Genomic DNA, 27,139 nt, shown 5'->3' with positions numbered 1-27,139 from the left:
TGAATCTAAGACGAGAACGCAAGTTATTTCGTATTACCAGTTCTGCGTTAGCACGTACACTGAGATAATTCTAAAGCATAGATATAGATATATAACCAAAGTCCTTTATCATTTCTCTAGCTTTCACGTAGCAAGGACGAAACAACATAACAAAACTTCTCTATTGACTGATCGAGCTAAACGATATTACGTAACTCGAGAGAGAAATAGAAACAGAGAGACGGACAAACATAGAGAGAGAGAGAGAGAGAGAGATTTACTTGGAATTGGAAAATGATTTGTATACAAAATAATTCGTACGTATGAGCAAGACATTTAAGAAAAACATCGGGAGTGAAAATATAGAACGGCACGGTTCTAGAAAGAAAGAGAAAAACGATGTATGTATGTATGTACGTATGTATGTATATATGTACGTAAGAAAATAAGAGAAAGAGAAAGAGAGAGACAGAGAGAAAAAGGGACGACGACGAGTCGCGCCAATTACGAACTCGTTCGAAGACAGCCATTAAGAGTCTCGACAAACAAACGACTTTCCCTTTTTGCCATCTCGAAGCTCGATCGTCCTAACGACCGGCGGTACACCTTCTCGCCAACTGCGAGAGAGAAAGAGAGAGAGAGAGAGAGAGAGAAATATATATATATACAAAGAGAGAGCAATGTTTTCTTTTTTCTTATTCGACCTCTTCCTTCCCCTCTTATTCCACGATCGGTTTCTTTGTCAAGCTTCGCGAGCCTTTGATCTCAGAGTCAGGACAACAACGACGGCGACGACGGCAACGAAGACGACGAAGACGACGAAGACGGCGGCGACGACGACGAAGACGACGACGACGACGACGACGAACGCATACCGTCCACCGATCGTCCGGTTCGACCGGATTTTCCACAGCGTTTTGCGTTCGCCTGTGTGCTAAGACGAATCGGTAACAACGGCATATAGGATATACCTACTCTTCGACAAACGCACGTGAGTATGGGTGTATGTATATGAGAGAGAGAGAGAGAGAGAGAGAGAGAAAGAAGGAGAGAGAGAAAAAAATTTTGATTTCAAAATCGATCTAGATAATTTCTCCTTAACGATTATTACAAAAATATTATATTTATATGTATATATGTATGTGTGTGTGTGTGTGTGTGTGTGTGTGTGTGTGTATATATATTATGTATATATCTGAGAATATGAAATCGAATCTATCTTCGTCCTAATGCATAAACGAAGATGGAGATCGTGCGGTCGAATGATATTTAATAATCGCTAACAGAACGCGTAATCAGTGTAATCAACGTAATGAGATAAGATTTTTTTTAAATGGTCAGCAGACACTATTTCCAACCGATCGTCTCTTTCTTTATCTCTCTCTCTCTCTCTCTCTCTTTCTCTCTCTGTCTCTATCTCTATCTCTATCTCTCTTTAGATTCTAAACGGGATATAAGGTGTCGTTGTGAAACACGCGACGAAGGAGCCCCGAGTAAATCGATCCATCGCTCGTATCGAAAGTCCAGGCTTGTATTCGCCGCAAGACCTCCCGACTATACATATAAAGGTATACATATATATATACATGATATTTATATATCTCCAAGTATATATATAAGTATCTATGTATGTATTTATATACATACGCACGTATATATGAGTACATGCGGTGATACAGAACGCTTGCTTATAAGAACAGTAGAAATGGGCGCGAGCAAAATGGACACGAGAGGAAACTACGATGTCCGATGGTAGAGGAGAGCTGTTCTCATGCCATGGTTGAATGCGAGAGAGAGAGAGAGAGAGAGAGAGTCTAGTGCTTTTCTTGTTGCGTAAACCACTTCGTTTCTCGCGTGACTCTCCGACGCGATCGCCTTGATTTTCCACCCCGGGAGGTCTCGTTATAGCCGATTTTACCCTTTCATTCTCCTTTTTTCTCTTTTTCTAATTTTCTCTCTCTTTCTCTCTGTTTCTTTTTGTATCTTTCTTCTTTTCATTTCCTCTATCTTATTCTTCCACATCCCTTTCTCTTCCACGTCGAATGACTTACAAATCAAAGAAACGAATCGTTTTGATCGTACCGATAAATCTTTTCTTTCTATCCATATAAAAATCAGAAAAAGAATATATATATATATGTATATAAATCAAAATAATAAAAATAACGATAAAATAAAGTGAAACGGAATAAAAGAAGTTTTATCAAACAAAATCAGAATGTTACGAAAAAAAATGGTATATATATATATATATATCGATAACGAACGAAAAAAAAAGGATCACTCGATATACATTGAATCCGATAAATAAAGAAGAAAGAAAGCAAGGTCGGAAAAAAGTAGGAAAAAGAGAAAGAAAGAAAGAAATCGAGAAATTCGATGAAACTCGCCGCCCGAATCTTCGAGATAACGAGATAATAATAGCTTTTACGAATAGGCAGGTACTAAGTACCTGGCTAGAGATAGTATTCTATGCGACACGCATACGTACGCATATGCACACGCATAGACATTGCCGATTGTATAAAATCCAACATGTGTAGACGACAACGACGACGACGATGACGACGACAACGACGATGACGATGACGATGACGATGACGATGATGATAATACATATATACATATGTATCGAGAATACATAGGTGATCCATGAGTTGAGTAGGTAGTAGAGTACCGAGGACCGCCGACGACGACAACGACAACAACAACGACGACGACGACGACGACGACGACGACGACGACGACGACGATGACGACGACGACGACGGTTTATCGAGGTCGACCGGTTCTCCAACAGCCGTCAGTCGTTAAGGGACATTGCGACACGCGCGCGTGAGCGAACGCGGGGCAAGCATAGATATAGAGACAGAGACAGAGATAGAGAGAAAGAGAGAGAGAGAATGTATGTGTAAGAGAGAGAGAGAGAGAGACACACACATATGTATCACATATACCGCATATACCACATTAAAAGGAGAAAAAGGATAGTCTTTTCTATCTCCGTGAACAGCCCCTCCGTTTCTCCTCCCACCCCTCCTTCTCCACCTCCATTTCTTCTCCAACAAATCCCCCTCCCCCGTCTTCGACGTACTCGTTGACGAGCTCCGAGAGAACTCTAGGAATCGCAAATAAATTCTTATTAGTTCGCATGGATATCCCTTCACGGATATTGCTTCTGCGGATTGGTGCTCGCACAATGCGATCTTTGATTGGTTTGTTTATTTTTTTTTCTCTCTTGTTATTTTTCGTTTCCTTTTTGTTTGTTCTTCCTTTCTTTTCTACTCTCGCTTATCCTCCAAAGAAAATCGTGGGACAGAGGGCCACGCCTAATCAACCCACGTTATTTCCTTCGTTCGTTATTGCGATCTCGATTTATGTATTTATTATATAAAGTGTGCTTTTGAAAGCAAAGAAGTTAAACGCGTTTGACGTCGGCCGTTCAAAGATAAATAATTCGATGTTATTATGAGAGAAATTGATGTTTAATAAAAAAGAAAAAAAATATATATATATGTATATTTATAAGGGTAAGTTGGCGATTAATATTCGATAGAAGAAGAAAAAAAAAAGGAAAAAGAAGAAAGAATGGATACTATCTTTAGACATCAAATATTTCCCAACATTTAGCAAAATTTTGTGTAATCGAGAAGTACGATTATGTAATGTAAGAAGGACTTCGTTAATACTTTATACGAAAATAGTCGCTGTCTCTTGATTTGAAATAATCGGCAAGATGTATCGATGTTTAAGTCAACGTAAAAAAGACAATTTTGAGTAATTGAGTGGAGTAATCGTGCGATTTAAAAAAAAAAAAAAAAAAAAAAGAAAAAGGGAAAAAAAAATATGTAATCACACATGATAGGAGTTCTGTAACTAATCCTTCGTATAAAAATAGTCACGTATTATATTTCTTAGTTTAAAATAATCGACGAGAAAGGGATCAAAGGTTAAATCAATGTAGAAAAGGCAATTAGATATGAAATATGATAAAAGGCATTAAAGAACGCTGAACGTACGAGGAAAATTAATGGAGAGACGGGATGACGTTTCTTTTATCGTATAAATTATTCATCAAACTTCGTCGATAGAGAGAAAGAGAGAGAACGGTAAGAATAAAATGGAACGCGATCGCACGATTTGTTCTACTGACGGATACTGCATGAATTCGGATTGAGCTATCGAGGGATTCGTCTTAATGGCTTTCTATTTTCGACTTGTGCATCGTAATCGAATCAGAGAAAGAAGAAACAGAAGATTTGCGTAAGTCCAAGGAGGAACAAGTTATACAACTGGTTGCTACTGAATGACGATTCGATTTGATTGGAGTACAAAGAATACCGGAAGGAAACGTGAAACGCGCTTGAAAATACATTCGGTATTACGAGGTAACGATTATGAAAGTAATCCGAGTCTTATATATATATATATATATGTATAGGTATATATATTTTTTTCAGCTCTCTATTTCGAGATATTTCACGAACAGATAAAATTTTTTTATAAATGACGAACGGTCAATGGTACGTTTATTTCCGATAAAAAAAAAAAAGAAAAAAAAAAAAAAGAAAGAATTGATTTCCTTTTATCATAATGAAAAAAATTTTACGAATAAAAATTTCCATTCGTCTGCCAGGCGTGTTGGCGATTAAATGAAAGATTCGAATTTAATGAAAAATTAAAAAATTTTGAAAGACGAAAGTTCACGAACGAAGGATGTTTCTTCTCCTCTCTTGAATTTTATTATTTAATAAATTAAAAAAAAAGAAAAAGAAAAAGAAAAAGAAAGAGAAGAAGAAAGAAAAAAAAAATTATATTCGTTATTTAATCGAGCAACATGTTACGAAAGGTGCAACAAACGGATTTCCGTGATTCTACCCCTTCTCTTTCTCTCTTTCACGAACACAAAAATAAAATAAAGGAAGAAGGTAACGAGTGCGCGAGATATCTCGCTTAACATTCGTGAAAGTAATGGTATAGAGAACGACGCGTTTTATACAATTTTTCATCAATGCAACACCACTCGAGGAGAGTGGTGCTGCGAGTTTATGATTTTGCTTAATTAATGATCACTACTTTCTGCCCCACTCGTTCACCCAATCTTCCCCCACCAATATCCGACAGCAAGCTTCACGACTCGTTCCCCACTACCTACTGCAATGCCGGAGGGCCACCGTTGGCGGTGGTGGTAGCAGCGGCAGTAGCGGCGGCCATTAGCCCGCGCGGATTGCGCAATTTCGGGAAATTGCGATGTAATTCGCGGTTGCGGCCTCGAAAGAACGACTCTCTTCGTGGATTCTACGAAAGGGATTCTCGTTCGACGAGTCTCGACATTTTCCTCCTCTTTCTCTTCTTCCTCTCACCTCCAACTTTTTCTCTCTCTCTCTCTCTCTCTTTCTCTCTTTGGAGTCTCTTATTTCTACGTCCACGCGTAGTCTCGATAATTCGCGGAAGAATTGATCGGTAGAAAAGTACTTAAAAGATTATTCTCGTTGATGAAGACGAAGAAGAGATAATGACTCCGTTCCGTGGAAAATTTTATATCGTTCTAATGTTCTTAGAGTAGATGTGTGTATATATATATATATATGTGTGTGTGTGTGTGTAAGTGTGTAGATCAGATTTTTTTTGAAAATTAGATTTCAAATAAAATTTTGTTTTCGAGGGTAATAGTTTTGTACACTTATTATAAATTCGATCATTTCGTATTGACTTTCTAAAGGAGGTAACAACATTTACTAAAATTTCGAGAATATCACTCAATTTTATAATAATTTCTAGTCGACTAGTTCGTTGACTCTCTCTCTCTCTCTCTCTCTCTCTCTCTCTCTCTCTCTCTCTCTTTCTCTCTCTCTGTATACATATATATATATATATATACTTTTGTATATATCAAGCTATAAAATTCGTATTTAAGTAAATATCTGATAGATTTCAAAGATGTTTGGTTTCAATTAAATATTAATTAAATTTTCGCCTAAAGGCTGATATTCAAACGCAAAAAGATATCTCCAAGAAAAAAGAAAAAAAAAAAAAAGAAAAAAGAAAAATGAAACTGGAAAAGAAAAAGAGAAATTGAAAATACATAAAAAAAAAAAAAGAATAATAAAGCAATCGCGTCCTCGTCATGCTGCTAATTCACCCTTCACCTTCTCCCACCACCATAGACTTATATACTCGGTAAATGTAGGTAAGTACGTGACTCTCGTAGAAAGAAGGAAGCAGAGAAAAAGGAAGCGCGAAAGTTTCGAATAGTCGCGCTATTTGGATAGGAAAAAAATAAAAAAATTAATGTGTCTACGATACCGATGCTATTCTGAGTACTGAGTTCCCAGTCTTTCATGAGGATTTCTCGGGCAGGTCAGGATGACGGCGACGTGGATGCACCTATAATGCAGACATTTATCGTAGGTATATATAGATCAAATCTTATTTACAAATAATAATATCTGCGTGTAACACTTTACGTGTTTCACGCGTTTTCAGATATAAATATATAAATAAATAAATAAATAAATAAATCAAGAAAGAAAGAAAGAAAGAAAGAAAGAAAGAAAAAGAAAGAAATCAATAAATCAATTAATTGTCCGATCGATCTCGATTTATCGTGACATTATTACAATAATGATATATAATAATGAAAATATGTATAAAAGAAAGGTATCTATTAACGAAACGAATTACAATATTATCGATTTAATTAGACTAGAAAAACGAGTTCGACCTCATAAAATGAGATCTTTTTTTCTTTTCGTTTGATCATAAGATATAAATTATAAAGAAAAAATGAGAACATAGATAAGAAGGATATATATATATATACACCTATATACATATATATATATGTATGTATATAATAAATCGTAAATAATTTTTATACATAGATATTCGTTCGATATAACTACGTAATCGTTAAATATCTACGTGCCAAGAGAGCCACAATATTTCTTTTCTTTTTTTTGTTTCTTTTTTCTTCGTTCTGCTACGCAAAAGGCCGGACGTCCTGACTTTCACGCGAACACGAGTTTCTGTTTCGCAGTGAAATCGGCATGTTTCGAGCGAGCATGCGAACGACAAAGGATCGTGTAAGAACGAAGAAACGAACGAATTAACGAAAGAAAGAAAGAAAGAAAGAAGGAAGGAAGGAAGGAAGGAAGGAAAAAAATCGAAACGAACGAATCGAATCGAACTGAACCGAACCGAACCGAACCGAACAAACGAATCGAACCAAACTCAACGAATAAGATTCTTATTACGATTCTTCTTTTGCGGTTACGCTCGTCGACGTCTTCGGAAAGCGTGGAGATGACGACGAGCAAAGCGGTAATGAAACAGAGAGAGACAGAGAGAGAGAGAGAGAACCACAGCTTTTGCCACGATCTAATCCTTCCTCCTTTCGACAAAAATTACATAAGAAATCTTCCACACGTAAATACGTAAGTACAAACCTATTTACTTACCTCTACGTTCGATTCTACGTTCGATTAACTACCTACTAATCAAAATCAGACTCTCCGATATTTAAATCAATTTCTTTCACGACGATTAGATTTCATTTATAACTGTTTCCCCTTCTATCTTTTATTTTCTTTGTCTGTTTGTCTCTCTCTGTCTCTCTTTCTTTCTCTCCGTCGTTCGAGCTTGTGTTTCTTTTCTTTTACGACTGAACGAAAATAAACAAAAAAGACGTGAAAAAAGGAGACATCGTTTATTAAAGAGGAATATATATATATATAAAATAATAATAATAACGAAAAGAAAACATATGTTTCGCGTATATTACTAATCGATAGAAAAATGAATTCGTTTTAATAACTCTCTACGATATAATCACAAGTAGTGATATATGAATAAAGTGTAGACAGCGTTTAATAGAGAGAGAGAGAGAGAGAGAGAGAGTTACTTCAAATCGAATATAAAGAACGAAAAGACGAGCACTAGTATTAAGGGAGAAGAATCTCTTCCTCCGCTTAAATTTAGATCTTTTAGGATGTCCTTCGAGTCCGAAAATACAAGAGAGTTAAGTCCCGTGCGTGCTACGTGCGTTTCGCGAATCCAGGCACGAGCTGTAAGAACAGTTAAAAAATAAAAACAGAAAGAGAGAAAAAGAGAGAAAAAGATATAGAGAGAAAAAAGAAACGTCTCTTGATTTATTATCAGACGACTTGTGTCTTTTTATCCCTTCCTTTCTCGAGAATCGAACGATCGAATTACTCGCTTAACCACTGGTGTTACCACTACATACTATCGAAGAACACACGGACACGTGTCCTCGTAATCATTGTCGTAGTCATCGTATAGTAGTCGTCATCATAGCTTCGTAGCTTCGTTGCGTAAGTAAGTAAGAAATCGATGAATGTATTTTGGATATAATGTGTGTGTGTATCTACGATATAGTACTCGTATACAAATATATAACCGAACGAAATCTCTAGCCTAATCGATCTTCCTAATCTTTTTCAAAGGCACGTAAGTGTCGTCGTTGAAGGAGAAAGAAGAAAAAAAAAAGAAAAGAAAAGAAAAAACTTGGGCGTGAATCAATTTTCGTGCTCGTAAATTCAAATTCAGGACGCTAGAACGTGGGACGTGTGAGCGTAGGTGCTCGAAAATAGATCGAAAGAGAGAGAGAGAGAGGTAGGAAGAAAGAGAGGAAGGAAGAGAGAGAGAGAGAGAGAGAGAGAGAAAGAGAGAGAGATCTTCCGAAACCATAAAAGTGATTTTTACATTACGATAAGAAATAAGAAAAAAATCGTCATACATTTTTCTTTTTCCTTTTCTTTTTCTTTTCCTTCGATTTCTTTTATTTCCTAAAGTTATACAACCGATGGAAGGTTAATGAATAAATAAGAAAAAAAAAGAAGAAGAAGAAGAGGAAAATAATAAAAGATAATTATCCATCGATTGAAAAGAAAATGTTTGTGCGCAATTTGTCCCGTCAAAGGTATACTTATAATTCGTTTTTGGATTTTAATAGAAAGAAAAAGAGAAAAGCAATACGAAAACTCTTTCGTTTTAATTGATATTGGTTTAAGAGAAAATTCTGAACGATTTTAAAAGTGTGCCTTATAACGTGTCCTTGAAGTCAGGGGAAAAAGAAAAAAAGAAAAAATTAAAAAAAAAAAAGAAACAAGAAAGAAAGAAGCTTGAGTAAAAGGAGAGTGATCGAGTGATCGATTGATCCGAAGGGTTGGGGAGGTCGATGGTGGAGGAAGAAGAAAAAAAAAAAAGAAAAGAAAAAGGACGAAGGAAAGCTCGATGAATTTGTTGGCAGTAGAAAAAAATATATATATATATATTTTTTATTAAATAAAAAAAGAAAAAAGAAAAAAGAAAGATAGAGAAAAATGAACGAGATTTTTTCTCAAAAGCTCTCAGGAAGCTTTTTCAAAGGAGAAAATCGAAGCTCTTTTATTCCTTAGAAGCACTTCGTAGAGGAGCTACGAATATAAATTAGTTCTTAGTTTTAAGCGAATGTCGATTTTCCAAAGGACAGATTATTCTTTTTTATGTGTATCTATAAACACAAGTACATACAAACGCATACAGTTCTTTTTTAAAACTTGGATGTAAAAAGTGTACCGATTCGATCGTTTCTGTTCGAAAAAAAATGAAAATAGAAAAAAGAATATACTCTCTCTCTCTCTCTCTCTCTCTCTCTCTCTCTCTCTCTCTCTCTCTCTCTCTTACACACAGACACACATACACTCTGTCACTCTCTTTCTACTTCTATGCGAAATATTCGTAGTATAGAGGGTACCGACGTTCACCGAACAAGGAAAATGAATTAAAACGAAAATAGTATGTCGGAGGAGAAGAAGGAGGGGTGACCGTGAAGGGAAGAGGGAAGAGGGAGGAGGGAGGAGGGTGAGATAAAAAAGGAAAAGAAAGAAGAAAAGAAAAAAAAAAGAGGAAGCGGGAACATGTGCATGACGAAAGCTCGATTTCGTTTTGCAACATCGACAAATCTTTTCCTTTCTCCGTTCGCCAAAGTCACTACTGCGTATATCGTGAACGTAACGAGCTCTCGATTGCTATTAGTGGAATAGGCGAACGTACGAACGAACGAACTAACGAACGAACGAAAGATTTTCTTCTGTGACGCTTGGCTTCCATTTTTTCTTTTCTTATCGACAGAAAAGAAGAGAGAAAGAAAGAAGAAAAAAAAAACGAAAAGAGAAAAAGAAAAAATCCTTGAGACGAGATACAACGTAACGTGACATAAAGGCTCTTTTCGTCGTCGTAGTCGTCGTGTGTCTGAAGAATGCGAGCTCGGAAGGACAAACTCCTTGTTCGTCCTTTATTATTTTTTTTTTTCGTTTCTTTTCTCTCTTCTTCGTTCTCTTTTTCCTCTTAGTTAGTCTTCTTATCCGTCCGTCTTTCTATTTTTTATTTTTAATTATTTATTTATTTATTTATTTATCTTTTTTTTTTCTTAAGCACGACAAGGAATCTCAAAGGTGAATCCTGACCAAGGTAGCGCGTCCTTCGTTTACGAGGAGAACCTTCGTAACGATATTAACGTTCAATTATAATTTATCGATTCGATACCCTTCGAACGGAGTTTAACTCAACTTTCGTTCGACCGTCGAAAATTCGTAGTAACGAGACTCGAATTCGCGAGGAATTCTCACTCGAATTATAACAATAAAGCGATCACGTATGAAATAGTAGATAATTGTTAGAATTTTAAAGTTCACGTCGTCTCTCGTTAAATCGGGAATACGGTTGTTGAATTTGTCGAGAAGCGTTGAGGAAGGGAAAGAAAAAAGAAAAAAAGGAAGAAAGAAAAAAACAAGAAAAACAATCGTTATATATCCTATGTAGACAGTATATTCGAACAAATAAATTTCTAACGATATCTGTTCTTTCGATCTCATTTGATCAATATATAAATACATACGCACGTACACACGTACACCTACTTACCTAATATCAAACGATAGAGACTGTGATTGATGGAATAGAAAAAGGGACGTATATGTATGTATTTGTATGTATTTACGTGTATTCATGTAGAAGATAGAGGAAGAGAGAGTGAGAGAGTGAGAGTGAGAAAGAACGAGAGAGAGAGAGAGAGAGATAGAGACAAAGAGCACCCGATGGGAACGTTCGTTACACGCGACGTATCCTCGGGTTAATGTATCCGCACGTTTATATCCAACGTAGGAGTTGCGAATCGTTCCGCGAGTCGAGCTCGACCTCTATTGGCCTTTCGGTCTTGATCAACTCGCTAATTAGCCGACTTCAAGGAGTAATCGAGCAGCCGGCTTTATACTACCCACTCGTACTACTATTCCTACGATCTAGCTTTCTCTATCGCTTTCCTTCTATCGAGATAGAAGCTAACTTGTTCGTTCTACTCAAATTCTCTCTCTCTCTCTCTCTCTCTCTCTCTCTCTCTCTCTCTCTCTCTCTCTCTCTTCTTGTGTAAAAGGGATCTACGGGATCTCGAACACTTTTCTATATCAGTTGAACGACGGGAGAAGCTAAAAAAAAAAGAAAAAGAAAAACTTTGACAAGTTTGACGAGTTGAGAAAATCGTTTAACTAAGATGGAATTGAAACTAAAAGAAAATAGAGAGAGAGAGAGAGAGAAGAAATAAGAAAGAAAATAGAAAGTGTCAAACTATATATACATATATGTGTGTGTGTGTATGTATGTATGTATGTATATGTAAATGTATGTTAAGCATCTGGATTATTACAGTGTTCTTTATTTGGCTTCTAAATAAATTTCTGAAGATCGGCTGTATTGATTTCGTGAGTCTAAGAATATTCGGCGAATAAAACATTACTGTAATATTATCCTGCGATTTTTCTACGAGAGTCAAAATATGTATACTTATCGTTTTTTTCATGCTACTCTTAGAAAATAATATCTTTGAAAATTATTTTATGTCTTGATGCTATTTATATGTAACAAAAGAAGAAAAAATATGTGACCGCTTTAAATAAAAAGGAATTGAAATTTGAAGATGATATATTTCTATCTTCTTTTTTTTATTTCGAGTTGAACTGGAAGGTGATATTCATAATGACGATTCTAACACACACACACACACACACACACACACACACACAGAGAGGCCTATATATTGTTTGAATAAATATTTAATGATTTTCGTGGACCCGTTGGAAGAACTCTTATAATCGTCGAAATATCTCTCAACTTAGAATTACAAAACGAAGATCGAAACGCATTATGGCGAAACTTGAAGGTTATTTGCAAGAGCGTTGGGTAATCATTGCAACGATATCCTCCTGGAAGCTTTCGAGTCAAAACAGTTTCTGTAACGATTAATCGAACGAAATTTCAGCCATATCTTAACCCATCTAATTCTCTTCCCCTCTTCGATTACTCTTCGTGTTTCGATCATTGCCGACTTCACTCAATCAATTACGACTTTAATTACGTAAATAATTGAAAAATATTTTATAAGCGATAAATAATACGAAGCGATATTATCTTTTTATTATTACGTATATACTACATATATATAGATTCTCGTGGATACCATTAGAATTAGGAATTGTTTCATCGTTCACAAATATTTAGAATGTATAGCAATGCGAATAGAATTCGTTTGTATTGAAAACATTTCCTTCCGGTACGATTAGAAATAATAATTCGCATGAATCTATGAGAAAATAAGCATCTAATACTTTGTTTACGTTACTCCTTACGAATTTAACAAAATAAATAGAACGTAAAGATATTAGAAGATATTAGAATAATACGATATATAGTACGATGATTTTGTACATTTATATATATATATATGTATGTATGTATTAATTATAAATATTCTAAGAAAAATAATTCTTTCTTTTTTCTCACACGCAGACACTTACACAAACGCACAAACACACAAATTTTTATTCTATCGTCGAGAGATTAATCTCACATTTTAGCAAGCTCCGAAGAAAGTTTCGTGGTCGCGAGAAGATTCTTGGAAACGCATTTCATTTTCAAATGCAGAATGCTACTTGCTTTAATATAAATTGTTGGAAACAAAGGCGATGTAATTATAGCCCCCATAGCCCCTTCTCTTCATCATTCTTGGTCGTAACCTTTTAAAATCTCTTTCTATACGCTTTTTCCATCCATCGAAATGAAAAAAAGAGAGCAACAGAGAGAAATAGACAGAGACAGAGAGACAAAGAGAGAAAGAGAGAGAGAAATAAGGTTCCATTATTTTATTTGCACAGTTTTCATTGGTAAAGATACAATATTAACACGATTCGTCGTTCGAATGGAAAATAAATGTCAGGGCTTATATACCGATAAAAGTTAAATTTAAATCATGGCCTATTATCGATCACGAGTTTTATCTTATCTCAGATTATACGTAGGTATTATATGTCGAATCTAGGTGTAAGATTTGCTCGTGTAATTATTTGCCTTATTTGATATATACGAATGGAAATATAAATCATAAATGTGGGTGTTCCGTTTGAGAAAAGTTCTGTTTTTATCTATCCTTTATTTTTGCAAAGAATCTAAAGGGTTAGCCCTTTAGAAGCTGTCGTCCCCAAGAAAATGATCAAACGCGGAGCGAAAATGTACGAAGATTATTATAAACTGATTCGTTGAAATAATTTCGAAAATGTTATTACACAAATGCCATCTATAAAAATTGAATCTTCACGATTTTCATATTCGATGATATCGAATAATAAGAAAAATAATTAAAATAACATTTCTTTATCTTTCTTATTACATTTCATTGAAATTAAATGGCTATTAAATTTCATTCGGAATTATCTCAAAAACGCCAATTATTCGCTACCCTCGTAAAAATATTATTTTCGTATCTGACGTCGAATAAAAAAAGAAAAAATAATAACAACAACAACAACAACAACAACAACAATAATAATAATAGCAAAAACAATCGAAACAAAATTTCTTTGTCCACGTTCTGGGAACTGAAAAATAAATAACATTCTATATAGGGAAAATGAAATTTAATTCGCTATAGCGTAGCATCTAATGGATTAACGAGATCATTTTCATTGGAAATTCGTGGGATACAATAATGAATGCGAATAAAAAGTAAAAGAATTTCTGACGGGAAGAGTAGGCAGCAACACGTAATCGGTAAGCACTTCTACGTAACGCAGAATTTCTGATTTTCCATTCGAACGAACCAGATACGAATCGCGCCGTTTGCATCGGTGGCTCTCCCTCTCTCTCTCTCTTTCTCTCTCACAGCCGCGAGTTATGCGCCAAATAAACCATCGGCGTGGTAACTCATGCGATTACCTGAAACAACACTGGACTGCGTATACGCACGATCATCGTGAAAGAGAGAGAGAGAGAGAGAGAGAGAGAGAGAGAGAAAGAGAGAACAAGAACGCACACGAAGAGACACAGACACTGATAAACGTAGACAGACAAATACAGACGAATGGATGGACGAACGGACAAACAGACAGACAGACAGACAGACAGACAGACAGACAGACAGACAGATAGACAGACAGACAGACAGACAGATTCGCGTCCGCTTGCCGTCGGCTAAATTACGTTATTATCTCCGTCTGAACTGACCGAGATGCGAATGACAGAATCGCATTAGTTCGACGATTAAACGAATCATCGTAAAACGTGGCTAGCTAGCTAGCTAGCTCTCTCTCTCTCTCTTTTTTTCTCTGTTTCTCTCTCTCTCTCTCTCTCTCTTTTTCTCTGTCTCTCTCTCTCTCTCTCTCTCTTTGTCCATTGCTATCCTGGCAAAGTTCACCATCAGAGAGAAGAATAACAAGCAACGGTTAGAGTCGTTTGCTCGATCGAAAGCGAATTTCACTTTTCGATTAACTCGGATAACGCGTTTCTCAAATGAGTTAGAAATAAAAGTACTACTTAGAGGTAGGTAGTAGAAAAGAGTATAAAGCGAAAGAGTGAACGCGGAACACAGACCTTCGAACAAAAGATTCAAAGTAGAGAATGTTTCACGTTACGATTTTGAAGGAAAATTTAACGATGAGACGTTTCATTTTCTTTTATTTTTTTTTCATTCGTTCTTCCTTCCTTCCTTTTTCTTTCTTTCTTTACTTTTTTCTTCTTTTGAAATAATACTATCTACGAAAAGGTAGTCAGACTGTGATCGAGGATCAAGAAAACGATATATATATATATATATATAAATATAAAGAAATATATATATATATATAAAAGAAAGGTAGGGGAAAGAATTTTTAAAGAAAAAAATGTGGACGTACATGAGGGTGAGCAAAGATCCAGGTTGAATTGGAAGATGAAGGGAGGGGAGGGGGGAGGTTAGAGAGGGAGAAGAGTCGTCGTTCGGCATCCGTTTCGTCCGATCGGAGGGTACGCATACCATGGGACCCTTCTTCGTTCGATAGAAGATCGGACTGGAAGGTTTGCCGAGCGGTTGCATAGCGAGAGTCTCTCGTCCGCGAGCGAATTTGCCGATTTACTCGCAAGAACGCAGATGTCCGGCTCGCGAACGATGTCTCGACGACGACGACGACGAAGACGACGAAGACGACAAAGACGACGACGCTCTCAAGAGAGACGACGTTTTAGTCGCATCCTCGGTATTCCTATCTCCGTTTAACGTTTGCCGTCACCACTACCATCACCACCATCACCACCGCCACCCTTTCGTGGCGGCCCGACTTGAACCATCTTCGACTACGAGAGAGTGAGAGAGAGAGAGAGAGAGAGAGTAAGAGAGAGAACGAGAGAGAAGGTACCAGCAGGTACCAGCCGAATTCCAAGCATACCGCGGGACCAACTGGTTAGCGAGGGATTTACGATATTGTAAACCGATGCGACGCTAGCAACAGCAACAGAAACAGCAGCAACAACAGCAACGGCAGAAGGAATAGAAGCAGTGAAAGCAACAACAACAGTAACAACAACAACAACAATTACTATTACTATAGCAACAGTATCAGTAGTCCTCCTAGTGGCTTTACTTCGGATCTTGATCTAATAGTCGAGAAAGAGAGAGAGAGAGAGAGAGAGACAGAGATAGAGATAGATAGAGAGACTCTCAAGTAAGCTAGTATAACTCGAAGCCAAGAAGAACCGATTCACTTGAGGCAATCGAAGATCTATCCTCTTCCTCTTCCTTCTCCTTCTCCTACTCCTCCTCATCCTACCACTACTACTACTACTACTACTACTACTACTTACTGGATACACGCAAACGGAAGTATCTACTCGAGAAGTAGAAGTATAAATTATGAGTTTTCGTGAACTTCGGACTTTCTTCCTTCGGGAGATAACCCGGTTCCGTCATGGAAAAAAAGTTTACCTCTTTACACGTTCGCAAACTATCAGCTATATACCTTCGAGGATTCTCGATTCCATCTTTTTCGAGAGGAGTTTTATGTTCCTCTTGTTTACACACGCGAATCTCTCTCTCTCTCTCTCTCTCTCTCTCTCTCTCTCTCTCTCTCTTTTCCACACACAAACACGCATACATATAGATGCAATCTATCGAAAATCTTGCTTTTAAATCTCTTTAGGAAATCATTTCAGGATACTAAGGTGTACTCTTCATCATAGGATGCCAGCTTTTTTGAAAGCAAGCGTCACGAGTTATTCCCTTTGAGATCGATAGCTTATACGAGCTTTATCGCCTTCAAAGGGCGAATCTTTCTCTCTCTCTCTCTCTCTCTCTCTCTATCTATCTATCTATCTATCTATCTATCTATCTATCTCTCTTCATTTCGTTTTCGACTCTTCCTTCGAACGGCCCAGCCCACGCTCACGCGAGCCACGAACTGCGTTTGAAACGTGTTTCTCGAGTGCGAAGCGACCGACCGGGTGTACACACTCGCGTGCTACGCCAAATAATTAGAGAGACCGACTCGACGAGCGAGACGCTACGACTAAAAGTGTATATGTGTACGTACATGTGTGTATGTGTGCGAGAGAGAGAATGATAGAGAGAGAGAGAGAGAGAGAGAGAGAGAGAGAGATGAGAACGTTGCGAACGGTAATCTAGTTGCAAACATATCTCCAGGGTTGGAGCTTGGCCAGCCATGCGGAATAATGATATGTAATTCGCGAGGCTCCTGTGGGAGCTCGTGCGCGCGCGAACACACGCACACATGGATAAACAAAACTTTAACGTCGACACATATGTATATATGTGTGTGTGTATATATATATATATATTTAAATATTAATCGTTTTTTCGATCAATTTTGTTTTAATAACTCCGTGAAGAATAATGTTTCTTTATGTTACGAGTTCGCATTTGCGTGTGTGTGCATATGTGTGAGTAGATATCTAAATGTATTATTTAGAAATGTATCATCATTTCCGTTCGTTAAAGGGTTATGAGACGATCCTACGATCCACAAAAAAGTGTTTAATGTGACTCAAAGTTATTATGCTCAATATATATGTAAAAGGAATATTGAAGTTATCGTAAAGATTTATCGAAATTATTTATCAGCCGTAGATAAATTATTACGAACGATTACGATCTTCGATAACGATCATTTCGAACGAACGCGTCACGGTCGTATGTTTGATAAAGTATACGAAAAGGAAAGAGAGAAGAAACAAGGAAGGGAAAAAAGAGCGAGGAAATAGAGAAACGTAAATAAAACGAAACAAAACGAAATAGGAAAAAACAAAGAAAATTCGAGTATCGCGTACGCGTGCAACCATGAATGCTATCAACGTGTGACGCGTTAACGAGCGGTGCCGAGCGTTTAGGATCGAAACAGGCTGAACAAAAAAAAATTACAAAAAAGAAAAAAAGAGGAATTAAAAAATTGAGATACAAAGAGAGAGAGAGAGAGAGAGAGACGAAAAAAAAAAGAGTGAAAAGCTAGAACAAACGTAGAGATGAGTGGCCGAATAGAAGGCAACTACGTGTTCACGCGTTTGCGTACGTATATCTCTATGTACGTAATAATACACATATGTGTATCTGTGTAGGTGTGTCCCGCACGTACACACTGACATTACGAGTTCGAGAAACGTTCCATTCGGAGGATCAGTGCGTAACCAAAAGCGGATATCCACCGGCGCCGAAATAACTGTTAACGTTGCGAATCGCATCGCCGGTATGCATCCACCGTGCACGAATCGGAAAATTTCGTCCGTGGTTTCCAACCACCCAACCACCCCCACCTCACCCCACCCCCAACCTCTACCTCTACCTCACCTCACTTCTCATTCCCTTCCTCTGTCTCCCACTACCACCAGTACCCCTCTTCTACCCCGTCGTCAACCAACCAAACCCCAACTCTCAACCCCAACCCAATCCCAATCCCCGTCACCCCGTCGTCCCTTTTCGCCGGTCCAACTCTCCATTCCCGCCATATCCCTTTTCCATCTCTCTCCGATCGAAACTGCAATTTAGTAGGTAGGTACTCCGAACATGTCACCGAGCTAACTCCCCTATGACCTTTCACCCTCATTTTCTACAATTTTTTTTCTCCTTTTTTCTCTTCTTCATTTCTTTTTTCTTTCTCTTGTTATAAATATACGCAGGTATTCAAGAGTATTTTTTTTTGTAATAATTATCTATCTTCATATTTCTGTATCTCTCTCTCTCTCTCTCTCTCTCTCTCTCTCTTTCTCTGTCTGTATAATTAGTTTAGATCAATAAATTATTTCTTCGAACGTATCGATCGAGAATTTTTACCCGACTTCGTCTTGATCTTCTACATGGTAATTATTTCATTGATGGTAAAAATGCGTTTTCATCGTTTAATTACAATTACAAAGTTATTGTATTAAATTATTATTTTGCGTTTTTTCTGTTTTTTCCCTCTTACTTTTTTTATTCTTTCCGTTACCACTCTTTTGGGTGCTTCTCGCTCTCTCGATAAATTCAACGTAAACGAACAGTATCTATACGCCGTCCGATAAAATTTGTGTGGTTTTCTCTCATGAACATTCGAGGATTCGCGCGTACGTACGTTGATTGCTCTTAATTTCCTTCATATTCGTGGCCCGTTTGAATTCTCCCTTTCTCTCTCTCTCTCTCTCTCTCTCTCTCTCTGTTTCTCTTTCTCTCTTTCCCTTAATTTGCTATTCTCTCAGATTGTAACTTCAAATTAATAGTACCTAGTTTATTTTTAACTTCAACTTCAAATTTCTATTGGAATTATTTCGATTGGTATAAGAGTGATGGTATTGTACATACATACATGGAGTATATACCGCGTAATCGGTCGTATTCATGGAATTGAGAGAGAACAAAAAAAAAAAAAAACATAGAAAACATCGTTATTTGGAAGCAATCGTTATACGAACAAATTATCAGACGATACTTCCTCCTTTTCAAAGGCATTTGGTACGTATGTAAATAAGAGGTTCTCGTGAAAATCGAGAGAACGATACCAATAATTCATGAAATATTCTTCTTCGGAATACGCATACGCAGGTACCTCCTAATTTCGTTTAAATAAGAGAACCCGATGAAGGTTTTGAGGAAAACGATATCGTTGCCACTACATTTTAATAATTACATCTTTCAAGTCCCGTAGCAATTTGAAACGAATCGTTTCTTTCTCGTCGACGGACAACGCGTTAGTAAAGGAAGAGAAGGGAGGCGAAGTAGTGAGAAGAGAAGAGAAGAGAAGAGAAGAGAAGAGAAGAGAAGAGAAGAGAAGAGAAGAGAGGAGAAGAGAGTAAGCGTCGAGGTCGTCGAGAATCGAACGGCAGTCACGAACTCGACGAGATATACGACCGATAATTAAGGCGGTGTTACTGCCGAGTCGGACTTTCGGAAGCTGGCGTGAAGCCAAGGAAAAAGGAAAAAGAAGAAGAGAAGAAGAAGAGGAGGAGGAAGAGGAAGAAGAAGAAGAAGGAGAAGAAGAAGAAGAAGAAGGTAGAGAAGGAACAGCACGATTCTGAACGTGACTAAAGAGAGAGAGAGAGAGAGAGAGTGAGAAGAACACGTGCGCGAACAAAGTCTCCTGTCCTCGTGAATCACACAAACTCGAAAGGACCCTTCCGATCTATACTTTATCGTGAAATACGTCGAACGAACGAACTAATCGAAAGACCCTTAAAACAACGTCTTTGCTAATTGCTAAATGTTCCTATCGCTAAATGACTTTGAAAATTCCGACGTGAGAACCGAAGATATTTCAGTCTTTTATATTATTCCGTATCGGTTACGTAAAAGGATTAAAAATATTTTTGGTATTTCATAGATCGTATAATATTTCGTACGTATATAGGTATATAAAAATATTACATTTAAATGCGAGGATCTCCGTTTTTAATAAGCAGGCATTCGCGAGAATGTTGAAATATTATAAATATTTTCAATGTAATAAATAAATAAATATATGTATATGTACATGTATATATATATATATATCGTGTTAATATTTCTGTCATAAAATGTTTCTAAAGATATCTGTAAATGGAATTAAAAGAAAAAGTGGATTTTATATACGATCTTTCGTATATCAAAAATACCACTTTCAAATTCTATATTTTATATGCATATATGTGTATTATAGATACGCATATTAAATATTCGTATATTAAATTGTACTTTTCTAGAAGGAAACAGACGAAAAATAAAAAAAATGAAAATAAATACACACACACACACACACACATATTCGTTCGCGATCGTAAATCAAATTCGTACGTAGGTACGTACATACATCCGTAAATAGTATTTCTTCTCTTTTTTTCTCCCCCAAGTACGATTAGGTTTAGGGTCAGTTCGAACGTAGGTTAACGTTACGAAAGTCGTTCTACGAGGAGAACTCTCAATGGGATTAACGAGCACGGAACCCCGTGGCGGCTTTCCAAACAAACTCTCCCTTACCACGTACATTTCCGGAGCGGGGAACCACCAAACATTGGCTACCGATGCTACACGTAAATTGAAATTCACGGAACAGATGGAAATTTCGTTCGTGAAAATGCGCTCATGCGAACGTTGAAAATTTCGTTGGCATCTTCGATATACTATTATTATTATTATTATTATTATTATTATTACTATTATCATCATCATCATCATCATCATCATCGTCATCATTATTATTATTATCATTAATATTATTATCATCATTATTATTATTATAATATTCATTATAATTTCTAATTAAACACTTTATCGAATAAATCGCGTATGATGAGTTAGGAATAAAAAGAAAAAGGAAAAGAAAAAACTTTGTCGAAAATATTTCCAAACGTGTAAGGTCGTCTCGAACGATAATCCAAAAAGATTTACTACGGTATTTAAAAGATTCGCAAAAAGGGAGAAGAGTAGGGGTGAAGTGGTATGGAGGGGAGGAAGAAGTTCGAATCGGATCTAAATTGTAAAATGCATTCTGGGTATGTCGTATGGTACTAGGAGATATAAAAGACGGAGAGTATCATGGAAGAAGGATAGAATCATATATCAGCTAAGATCCTTGATCCTTTTGAAAAAGGACGTTCGTGGACGCGTCCTCAAACGCAACCCTTTCTTCTTTACGTTCTTTCAACCACCGAGTTTTATCCGTGCTGAAATTTATATCGGAATCATAGATAAGTACTTACGTATATATGTATCTACGTATCTAACTCGTACACATGTATATACATTCATACATACATATGTATATATTTACGTACATAATATATACACATGTACATACACATACATGTAATCATAAAATGTACTTATATATATATAATATATATATGTGTATGTATATAAATATCACGTATAGAGAGTTAACGTGCCTCGAACTTTTCGATCGTTACCTCTCGTCTTCGTCTTCGTCGTCAACGTCGTGTAGGAGGTCCGGCAAAGGTGGGCGAGGATTGTCGGTCGGCTATCGGAAATATTTTCCAGCGTCGAGAATTTATCGGGCGTCCGCACGAAAATATTTGAAAATTCCTTCGACGATGCGGGAAGGAGAGAACGAAAAGGGAAAAGAGAAAGAGAGAGAGGATACGACGAACAATGGAGGCGTTCGATGTAGGGATGATGGCTAGAAAATTCTTCACACCTCGATTAATGCCATCGAAACGAGAGAGAGAGAGAGAGAGAGAGAGAGAGAAGGATAGAAAAAAGAAAAGAGAAAGAGAGAGAGAGATTATAGAGAAGCTTTGATTTTTATTTTCTAAGACACTCGATCTCCGTATATAACGTCGATGATAATTAAGTTTGTGATCAAAGTCCCTTTTGATCAAAAATGCTGATTAAAATTAAAAAATTACAAAAAATATATATACATATATACATATGTATATAAATAAAAAAAAAAAAAGAATATCGCAACGCACGATAAGTTCTATCCTCCGTGCTCCTCCTCTCTTTTTTTTTTCGTTCTTAAATTTCAAATGAATCCGTCGAACTCGAAAACGATTGGGGCAATCTTCTTCGAAATGAAGAGATACGATTGCGAGTCGATGATCGTGCAAAGTACCATAGCCTCGTGTAATATAGGGTAGTGGAAGAGATTACGACCCTTCACCCTCGATGGTGCTTCTCTCTTCTCTTCTCTCGAAATCGAGAGAAAGAGACATATATATATATATATAGAAGGAGAGAGAGAGAGAGAGAGAGGAAGAGGAGGAGGAGGAGGACACACGACCTTCCCTTATTGCGAAAGCCACGAGAGTTTATTGCGATCACGAGCGTGTACCTCGTTCGAGGCCGAGCCGATTTATGGGAATTCGCGAGAGCGCATACCATAGACCGATGTTTGCCCCTTAATGACCAATGCGCGCACGCGCACTCCCATCGAGCTTATCGTAAACTTTCTCTTCTCCTATCTTCTGTCACCATTTATTTATCAAATATCGATTTATCGATACTTGACGCGAACACTTTCGAAAAGAAAATCTTAAATTGGATCTCCCCATTGGAAGAATTTAATTCGATTTAATTTGATGTTTTTTTTCTTTATTCTTTTAAGTTCCTACGTTAAGGGACTATTATCCGTATTCTTATTTTGTACTTACGAATTAAAATTATAAAATTGATCGATATATAAACATTGTCTTTGTTCGTGCGATCGAATCGATAATTTTGATTTATACCGAGACGATTGATATAATTATATTGATAAAAACTTTCAATCCATATGGAAAGTAATTTGTATGTTATTATATACTTCATATGTATTATATATTTTGATGTATGAACTTAAATATCGTAAATCCAAATATCGCGTGTCTTAATCCAAATACATTATAATTATTGTGAAATCTCGTAATATTATAATGTATTAAAAAATTCATTTGTTATAAAACAAAAATAAAATAAAATAAAATAAAATAAAAAGAATTAAGAAAAAATACGCGAAAGAGAAAAAAAGCATCAGCGACTTAGTGAAAAAGAGATTAGGATAAAAGACGAAAAAAGGAATGAGTAATTTCTTATCGATCGATTTGAAATAAATCGATTTTGGACGAAATATATCGCGTCGTAACGAAACGTCGAGATAATCGATAATTCCGCGGCGTGTGCGTAATACCGCGCGACGGCCACGAAGGCGGCCGCGACGGTGAGTCTCGATCTGCACCCCCTTTGAAATCGCACTTGTTGCTCCGTGCACACTCCGAGCTACAATCCGCGAAGTATATCGCTGCGGCGGCCGACATTGGTCCCTCGACTCCTCGATTCGAGAACTTGACAACCCATTTTTTTCCTCGTCATTTACTTTTCTTTTCTTTTTTTTTTTTCTTTTTCTCCTCTGTTAAGTTAATCGAGAAAGCTGATAATAAGAGGAGTTACAAGTTCTCTCTTATTGTTCTTATCTATCGTATACTTTTATACATCATTGTATTTGATTATTTGATCGAACGATTATTATCACGTTCAAATCTTTTTACTGCCATTATATTTTATTTGATATTATTATTATTATTATTATTATTTGTTTATCATTGTTATTGAAAAAATATATATAATAAAAAATATATACATGTGTGTGTATCAATTAAATATTAATATAGTATTGAAATTTAATTAATTATGGATATAAGGGAACTAGTGACATTTATAAGGAAATCACAGGTACACACACAAAAAAAAAAAAGAGAGAAAGACAGAAAAAGAAAAAAAAACTGAATTTTAGATTGATAATAATTATTAATGAAAATAATAATTGTTTACCAAGAAAAAAAAAAAGACACGTCGAAGCGTCTCAAAGAGAGTTAAAAAGAAGAAAAAAAGAAAAAAAGAAAAGAAGAAAGAAAGAAACGTTTCTCACCAATCGATGAAAAATTTTTCAAGAAAGAACTACGAAGAATAGAAAGGCTTTTGTTCGATGAAACGTCGAAGGTCCATTTCTCGTCGTTGTATTTCACTCTAATTTCAATCTTGCTGGTATCGCGACACGTATGTACGTGCTCTCTCGTACGAGACAGGAGGGTAAAGGAGATAAATTTGCGGGCTGGTCTCAGCAATGGGAAACGTGGTTCATTCTCTCTCTCTCTCTTTCTCTCTTTACACCCTCTCAAAGCCATCGACTCTTATCGCCATGTCCTCGGCAGAATTCTTTCTACCCCTCGTAGGAAAAAAGTGAAACGAATTACTATCATTCGCGGTTCTTTTCTATGTCTCTCTCTCTCTCTCTCTTTCTCTCTTATACCTTTTCCTCTCTTTTTCTCTCACTTTCTCTTTGTCTCGATTTTAATCTCGTCGAAACACGCGCGAAATGACGATCTCACCGCCTTTTTGTTGGAATAAATAAAGTAAAATGAAAGTAAATGAAGGTACGAGGAAAAATTCGACTCGAGGACGCGAGGATTATTTGATATAGGGATAGAAGCGAGCAGAAAGAAAGAGAGAGAAAGAAAAAAAGAGAGAGAGAGAGAGAGAGGGTCCCGTGAAAATCGTATTTGCGTTTCATTGAGACAAAGAGAGACGGAGAGACAAAAAGATAGAGAGAAAGAAGAGATTGAGTGAGGAAGATGGTAGAACGGAGGAGAGAAGAAGAAAAAAGCAGAGAAAGAGAAAGAAAGAGAGAGAGAAAAAGAGGGGAAAAAAGAAAAAGATTTACGGAGAATCGATAGAGCGCGATGTAGTTCACGTTTTCGTTCGTCGATTCATCTCCCAGAGTACCCTTTTTCTTTCACCCTCGACTTCGTAGCGCTCTTCTCCTCGATTTCCACTATTGGCAAAGCGATAACTCGGTGCTTCGACCATAAATCAAACTGCCACAGAAAGAAAGAATGAGAGAGGGAGAGGAAGAGAGAGAAAGAGAAAGAAAAAGGAAGGGTGTTTCAGCAGGGCACCTTCTTTCACCAAGAAGAAGAGGAACATTTTCTCTTCGGCAGCTCCTTCGTCTATTGGCAAATGATCCGCGACTTGACTTTCTCTAATCCCATTTTTTTTATTTTTATCTTTATTTTTCTTCTTATTTATTTATTTATTTATTTATTTTTTTTTTTTTTTATTTATAAGTTTTTTTCTTATTTTTTAGTTTTGTCTTTTTATTCGAAAGAAACGCACGTCCGAGAAAAAGAGTTCAAACGAATTATTTCGTTATTTTTATTCTTCTTCTCAGTCCGAATCGTCTCGCAAATAAATTCGCAAACTTTTTATTCTACTCTCTCCACTCTCTTCTACTCACTGCGTTTTTTTATCTTCCGTTTATTTTTTTTATTAACCCTGTTTAAAAGAATCGACATCGTAGAAACTAGATATATGCATTCTCGTTCATACTATCGTATTTGATATTTAATATAATTTTATGTTCGAGTCGAAATGTACTATATATATATATATTTTTTTTTTTAATTCGTTAAAATCTTGATATCTCGTATAAATTTGCGAATTTCGAGGAATCTTCGATATATCGTATTTTTCATTAGTTTATTTATAACGGTGACAAACGTAAAAGGAACTTTACTATAATATCGAAACTTTGTGAGCAGTACATGCGTGTATCTGTGTATACATACATACGTACGTACATACGTACATACATACCATACATACATATATATATATATAGACAACAAAATGGCAAGTCGAGGCACCAAATCGTTTATCCGCACGATTAAACGCGTATCGGCCAGTTCTCTCTTCGTCTCTATTCTAGCAGAGAGCGTTCGCATGTTCGAAATCATAACGGTGTCAAGCGATCGGATTAACTCTAATCAGCCAAGCGTAATTAATACCGGTATGCGAGTTGAGTCGAGTCAAAGTACCGTTCGGACACAAGTAAGTAACTAAGTAAGTAGTCGTTACCGGTGAATTTTTTCGTTTCTTTTCTCTAAGCAATGTATAACGATTACGCTTATAAAATGCACTTTGAACTTTCTAACTAACGTCATTTTTCATGAACATTCTCTACATAACTCATAACATCTTCCTCTATACAAAAAAAAAAAAGAAAGAAAAAAAAAGAAAGAATAAACATAAAAATAAAGAAGTATGTCAACGTCGTAAATTTTCTTTTCATATATACACACATGAATGAAGAAATATATAATATAAATCGTATTTGATCATTTCGTCTCTATAATAAATACGTTCGCTCGAAAACACTTCTTAAGCAACACTCATCATCGATACATACCTATTTCGTAATTATCTATCCCGTTAACCACGGAATGTGACTGATTAAAACAGAAAAGAAAGAAAAAAAAAAAAGAAAAAAAGAAAGAAAAAGAGAAAAGCAAAGGACACAAAAAGAAAAAAATCGATAAATTACAAAAAACATTAATTACAAAAATTACAAATATGATCAACATAAATTACGAACAAAAAGAGATTCACACACACACACACACAAAACACAATATATACATATACATATACATATACATATATATACATATCGAGATGAGCACCACTGACCTGGTTCTTAGGTGGGAATGAGAGAAAGAAAACGTAAAATGATGAACGTAAAGGTAAGGAGGAGAGTTTAGGTTGGGATGCACCAGGCCAGGAAATGCACTTGACGCTGCGTCGTCGACGAGGATGAGTCATCGGAGATACGGGAAACCGGTTCGCCACGGCTGCAAGATTCTCCTCTTTCCCTCTCTCTTTCTCTCTCTCTCTTTCTCTCCTACGTAAGTATATCCATCTATCTATATCTATCTCTTTCTCTTTTTCCAATCTTTGCCCTCCTCTTTCTCTCTATCTCTCTCTTTCTCTTTTTCTCTCATGCTCGACGTCTACCACTTTTTCTTTCCCCCCTTTTCCCCTTCCACCCCATCCACCAAACAGTCAGCACTTCTC

At 36.5% G+C, this 27,139-nt stretch overlaps 1 protein-coding gene across 14 annotated transcripts in view; it reads right to left on the bottom strand.

The window, feature by feature from the left end:
• Nucleotides 1-27,139, bottom strand: part of LOC127063676 (protein scalloped) — a 163,308-nt gene that overhangs the window by 78,175 nt on the left and 57,994 nt on the right. For 13 of the 14 annotated variants that reach the window (XR_007781447.1, XR_007781457.1, XM_050993768.1 and 10 more), the window contains one exon: nt 6,286-6,366. The exons of the other annotated variant lie outside the window; for it this stretch is intronic. Coding sequence is in view for 11 of the 13 variants with exons in the window: in XM_050993768.1 (XP_050849725.1) it covers nt 6,286-6,322 (37 nt within the window). In the remaining 2 variants the exon portion in view is untranslated. The remainder of the gene's footprint in view (nt 1-6,285; nt 6,367-27,139) is intronic. 14 annotated transcript variants of the gene reach the window in all.

The sequence above is a fragment of the Vespula vulgaris genome, chromosome 1 (genome assembly GCF_905475345.1).
Source record: "Vespula vulgaris chromosome 1, iyVesVulg1.1, whole genome shotgun sequence".
Classification (NCBI taxonomy): Eukaryota; Metazoa; Arthropoda; class Insecta; order Hymenoptera; family Vespidae; genus Vespula; species Vespula vulgaris.
This window is presented reverse-complemented; position numbering and strand designations above follow the sequence as displayed.